Raw genomic sequence first — 6637 nt, 5'->3', positions numbered from 1 at the left:
GGTTAAAAAGTGTATCCATCTGCTGAAAAGATATTTTCGCAGGTTCACAATTTATTTAAAATAAATCTATTAGCCCAATCTCCAATTCCATGTGAATAAATCTCCCCAGTGCTTAAATAATTTTCACCACATTAAATAGCTGCACAACACCCTAATTGCCGAAAAAGCGTTGCTTGCAACACTAGTCCTTTATGGGGACCAAACTTGGCGAAAAAAAAATAGCTAAGTTTGTTTACTGGATATACTGAGGTTTGCACCATGTCTAGTTAACGCTAACTGGAGGTTCATCCTTCAGTTAAGCACGTTAACTGCGTTATCGATCACATGTTATATGATGGGTGTCGATAACGTCGATAAAGATGTTTAACTGGGAGTTAGAATTAACTAGACATGGTGCAAACGGCCCTTAGTGAGGTAGTTTCTAGTAGTATAAAGTTAGTGACACTGCGCTTTATAACGAAAGAAAACACGGCTATTGTCGCATGTGTAAACGCAAAGAGAGTGTGGGTCGTTCATGTAACAGAGTGTATAAACTTATAAGATTATCTGCTTGATAAAGTTATCGGTTTAGATGAATACCACTATTGTTTAGAGCTGATATGTTGATTCCGGGCACGAAATGTGGTTGTTTGCGTTCCTCACGCTCTGGGCACTTTTTGCACGTGTTGGCACATTTTCGACACTTGTGAGAGAGTAACTTATTTTTACTCTCAAATTACCGGAGCAGCCCGGAAAGCGTGGGGAACGAAGCATTGAATCATGCCAACTATTCAAGCTGGAGTTGTAAAACCATCGATAATAGATATATCCATCGATAGTTTTTGATAGTTTTGAAAAAACATCGATGGTCTTCGATAGTCTCCAAAAAATTAACTATCGATAGTGCCATCGATAGGTTTGCAACTCTACTTGGTGGAAATCTCGAGTCGACTGGTTGCTGATGATCTTTGTAAACAATGGATATAAACACGGTGGTTAATACACCTTCTGTTGAAACTATTTTTGTTCCTGGCTGCCCGAATATTAAGACGCAGGCGTCTCATCGAAGAGTAGTGAAAGAGCAAATTTTTGTTGCCAATTTACCAGTAATTACTGAGACGAACGTTGCCAAAACAGAGTTCATATCGGATGATGATTGTGAAGCAAATAACAGTGCATTAAGCAAAGACGACTACGCCACCAATAGTAACAGTGACGATTTTGAAGCATACAAAAGAGATTTTGAAGAAAATCTAAAAAAAAGCGCAAAAATCGATATAAATAAAGTAACTAAACAGCCCACAAAAAAACGTTTAAAACTTTCTGAAAGAGTCACAGAAGAGCCCAAGTTCGTGTGCAATATATGTTCAATGGGGTTTCAACGTGTGAACAATTATACCATCCACATGAAGAAAAAGCACAAAATTGTTGGGGCAACTACTCCTTACAGTTGCCCTAATTGTCCACGAAAGTACGAATTTGAGTATGAGTTGAAACGACATATGCAAAAGTACAGACCGCTAGAAGAAAGACTTGTCCATCCTTGCTCACACTGTGATCGGAAATTCCAAACAAGAGTTCACGTGGCTCGACATATAAAGTTTGTTCATGACAACATACGTCCATTTATATGTGAAGAATGTGGAGAAGCTGTGCATACAAGTACCACCTTGCGGGAACATATGCTCACCCACACAGACTATTCGCCATTCGAGTGTAAAGAATGTGGGAAGTGTTTTAAGCAGAAACAGCGTCTGAAAGTAAGATATTCATAATTAATTAAACATTCAAGATCTACACTCAAGCATGCATACATATCGCACGTTTAATAATGGCTGCGTTTCTTTAAACATTCCGGATAATTCAATTTCACAGCCAGAATGCGTTTGAAATATACGTTAACATATCATCAGGAACGTTCTAAAGAATAAGTAAACAAAAGACACGAAAAATTACACTGAAGATGGCACAACGCCGAAACCGGTTTGTCTGCAAACCAAACTTGACAAGGGATGACGGAAATTCGTTCCAAAATAAATCATCTTAGCACCCGGTCGGGAAGATCAACCAACTCCAAACACATAAACAAAAAAGGTTGTTCCAAACGTTCAGAATGAATAAAGAAATGCAGCCAATATAACGAGCCTGCAAACCAAAGTTCCCGAAATCTGAACGAAATCGTTAGGAGAATCTCATTTCTGTAACGATTTTTTTACGAATCTTTGAAGAAAATTATATGAAGTGGTTGACACGAACTCGTAAAGAGATTTCTGTACGAAAAATAAAAAAATTCTGAAAAATTTCTGCAAGAAATTCTTCACATAACAGCATTATTTTCATTGCTTTTATCCAAAATTTCGTAAAAGAATAGAAGTGTGCACACTTGTTTCGGACGAGATCTTTACGAATTCTTTAAAATTTCTCTGCAAACAAAAGTTCTCGAAATCTTAATGAAATCTTTAGGAGGATCTTATTTCTGTAACGATTTTTTACGAATCTTGAAAGAAAATTGTATGAAGTGGTTGACACCAACTAGTAAAGAAATTTCTGTGCGAAAAATAAAGAAAATTCTGAACAAATTCGGCTAGAAGTTTTTCACATTACAGTATTATTTTCATTGAAATTTCGTAAAATGATCGGAGTGTGCACAGTTTATTTCATTTTAGAAAATTCGGCAAAAAATCGGATGCGATCTTTACGAATTCCTTAAAATTTTCCTACAATTCAGAATACACTGAAAAAACAGTTTGCAGGGGGAGTATTCCAAAATTTTAATTTTTATCAATTAGTTTCGTAATCTGTTGGACTGAACATATTCTCCTTATCAAGTTTATTAACTGTATGTGGAAACCTCCAAAAACGTACATAAATTTTGAATTTACATTATTAACCGTGCGATATTATTTGCTTAATTTTTTACTATTTTTAGAGACACATGGATATTCACGGAGAAAAACATATCTGTACAAAATGTGGCAAGCAGTTGAGTTCTCGTTGCACACTTAATAAGCACTTGCTGGTTCATTCAGAAGGAAAGCCACATAAATGTGAATATTGCGGACGTGCCTTCAAGCTTTCTAAAACGCTGAAAGTACATTTAAATACACACACTGGAGATAAAATTTACGCCTGTGATTTTTGCGATAAAACTTTCACTGCTCCCTCTAGTCGTCGTCAGCACAAAAAGAAAAAACATCCAAAGGAATTACTTGAACAAGAGAGGTTAACAGCAGAGTCTATAGAAACAAAAGGTGTAGAAAGCTTAGTCCTACCTAACCTGAATATATAAAAAAAAGGTGTAGGAAGCTCAGTCCTGCCTAACCGGAAGGATTTGAACCGGTCAAGTAGTGTCGCTCAGCAGCATTCACTAAAACTCTTTGGGAAGTCTACACAACAAACACATGTAATTGAATCGAGGCAGCAGTATGCAGTTTTCCCGAATGCTTTCCAATACAGCCCTCGAAACTGCTTGGCTTCATCAGAGCACTAGGGCTGGACGATGTGTTGTGATGAGCTCTGAGAGCTGAATAGACCTAAGGTCGCAGTGCACATCCTCTAACAAATCTATCTATCAATACGTCTCCGACATCATGGGTTACGTTAGCGTATTGTTGGAATCAATGATTTTTTTCACATTTACTATTGTATACATATGTACGTATGGATAAAGATTATTTGTACATATTTACTAAATTTGGTTTATAACTATTTTAGCCATTGTTAGAAAATTTTATAAATCCCTCGAGTCGTTTAACTGAATTGAGATTCTATTGAATCTTTGAAAATCAGAGCTGGGCAAAATTAATTCGAACGACGAATACCATTAACAAATTTTTGTTTTCGTTATTCGTAATAGTATATAGTAAATAATTTCTTTTATTCAAAGAAAATTATTCGACTGATTCTGACTAGCCCGGACTCGTACGGGATCGCAACTGAAAATAACAAAGTCGGCAAAATGGCATCAGCTGATTGTCGTAAATATGTAATTATGCTATGAAAATTACATACTTTTTTTCTTACAAAAGGGACCTTTATGTCATTTAAATTCCCATTTTGGGTATTTAACTAGCCTTTATGGACACCTTTAACTTTAAAGTGGCTTTATGAATTCGATCAGCCAAATAAAGCCTTTAAATTTTAAAGTATTTTTAATATTATTATGAAATCGGCCCTTAGTTTCATGTTTAGATGCATAAAACCTTGGTAATAGATTAGATAAAATGGTTTTTCGAAAAAAAAAAATACTTTGGGCTTTATACATAAATGAACTTAACAATGTGTCCGCGAGACCATTGTGCGCTGTTAAGGGTTAAGTACCGACTTCAAAATTTTTAAAATATCATAAACAAATGCACTTTGCCCACGTAACGGTAATTTCAAAAAACACAAAACTAGCTAAATATAAGGGGGAGAGGTTTTTATTCGAATATGTAATTTAGGGATGCACAACAGAGGTGCACGCAGTCGACGTCGCGGGCAAACTGCGAGCACGCCAGCGTGCTAGGCGAGGAGAAGTGAGCTGTACGGAGATGGCATCGTATACATATTAACCACTACACACTTATTTTCAAGTAAAAATGCATGATACAAAAAACAAGGTAGTTCCATTGTCACTTTTTCGTCGCCATATTAACAACCTGACAATTAAGCAGATTGTGAAATTTCGTGCTACCATACACAATATCTAAAATCCTTCAAATTTTCTTATTAAGTTTTTGTCGATCTAAAAACCTTTGTTCTTAAGCATAGTATTTTATTCCTGTTTCACGTGAAAAAGCTGTTAAATTTTATACAAAACTTCTTTCTGTGAAATAAGTGTGAAATTCCACAACATTTCCTCAGCAAAGTAGTATCAAATAAAACACCTCTTTGAGGTAAAATTTTCGAGTGACGAGAGCTGAACTAGAAACACAAAATTTATGATATCAATTTCGTGACGAAAATTATACGCATTTTTTAACTGCCTTGGAAACGTAGGGAAAATCTTTTTTATTCATACGAATCGTTGCAAAAGTTCTGTCTTTTATTTTGTGTTTCTAGCAGAAAACGCAACGTTCCGAATAAATAAAAAAAAGATTTTCCGTACGTTTCAAAGGCAGTTAAAAAATGCGTATAATTTTCGTCACGAAATTGATATCATAAATTTTGTGTTTCTAGTTCAGCTTTCGTCACTCGAAAATTTTACCTCAAAGAGGTGTTTTATTTGATATCAATTATTTTGGGGTAGCAAATTTAAAATCGACCAAAATACAAACAATAATCTAAATGTTTTATTTTTCTCAAATAAATTGATAAAAATATTATCTAAATCTAAATTATGTATTCAAATCGATGTGTCCATTGAAACACATAATTTTCCGAATACGAAATAAAGCGAAAAAGAATGATCATATCCTTTGCATTCGAAAAAATTAAAAATTAAATGTATAAGAAATGATAAAAACTTATCAACTTGGTACCAACTTTGGATACAATAAACAACTATATTCGTCTGATAGTCTCGTAGTTTATTTTTGTTAAGATTTCTACCGGGTGTGGGGCGCACACATGTGATCTTTTTAAGAAGTTTTACTTCTATCACGTGTACGGTGTTGCACTCGTGCTACTAAACTAATGCTTTTTTCTCAAGTAGTTTTGCTCAGAGGCAATTTATACATATGTATGTAAGTAGTAGCGGCACGTTGGGTGAACTAAATGCATTCATACATAGGCTGCATTTCTTTATTCATTCTGAACGTTTGGAATAAGCTTTTTTGTTTATTTATTCTTTAGAACGTTCCTGATGATATGTTGACGTATATTTCAAACGCATTCTGTTTATTCCGGCTGTGAAATGGGATTATCCGGAATGTATAAAGAAACGCAGCCATACATATTTATGTACAACTATAGGTAATATTGTACGCGTCTTCCCAGGTAGGTTAAGTGCTCTAAAATACACACAAATTGTGGTTTCCAAGACATTTAGGAAGTGATTAGCACAGCTGCATCATTCAACTTGTCAACTCGCGGAAAATTCCCCGATTTTCAGGGAATTTCGGTTTAAGTGGCAATCGGGGAATGGGCAATTTTTTGGGGGAACTGGGTATGTTATTTTTATGTCTTAAAGTAACCAAATTAAACGAATGTGTTAATTTTTAACCATTCGACCCTTTTTGGAGTGACATTTTTTCAATATGAATCGCAATATCTCCACAACAAGAGTTTTCCCAGATATAAGCTGTATACCAGATGAAAGCCAAGGTTTTGGGCTAGATTTGTAGAAACCTAGAATAAAATCGACTGACCAGTTTTTGAGAAAATGCCCGAATTGTATATTTTCAGCAGCCCGATTTTTAGTTTTCGGGCGATAACGGTATGACATATTTATATTTTATAAACAAAGAAGATAGACCCTTGAAGACCCTTCTACTGATATCCACATCAATGAGATAGACTGAGTACTGCGGCCTCAGTGCTAGTTTAAAAAATTGCATTTTTTCGAATTTCAGGCAGCAGCCAGGCATACGAATCACAACATCCTGGAAAAAAACCTTCTTAGGTTTTTGTGTACTTTAATTCCTGAAAGTTTGAAAAAAATTAAATGATGGTACGTACAGACGCCACATACATACTAGAGTCCAGCGCAATTGTATTTGCCGCATTTCATTCAATA

General features: G+C 35.2%; 1 protein-coding gene across 1 annotated transcript; it reads left to right on the top strand.

The window, feature by feature from the left end:
• Positions 1 to 577: 577 nt before the first annotated feature.
• Positions 578 to 2937, top strand: LOC118735557 (zinc finger protein 69 homolog; the record flags this gene model as incomplete). Its single annotated transcript, XM_036465367.1, is given in 2 exon segments — positions 578 to 1739; positions 2909 to 2937. Coding segments are annotated over 2 exon segments (812 nt in total), but the record flags the coding sequence as incomplete, so codon positions are not given.
• Positions 2938 to 6637: the final 3700 nt, after the last annotated feature.

The sequence above is a fragment of the Rhagoletis pomonella genome, unplaced genomic scaffold (genome assembly GCF_013731165.1).
Source record: "Rhagoletis pomonella isolate Grant_MI unplaced genomic scaffold, Rhpom_1.0 Rhpom_scaffold_00003, whole genome shotgun sequence".
Lineage (NCBI taxonomy): Eukaryota > Metazoa > Arthropoda > Insecta > Diptera > Tephritidae > Rhagoletis > Rhagoletis pomonella.
This window is presented reverse-complemented; position numbering and strand designations above follow the sequence as displayed.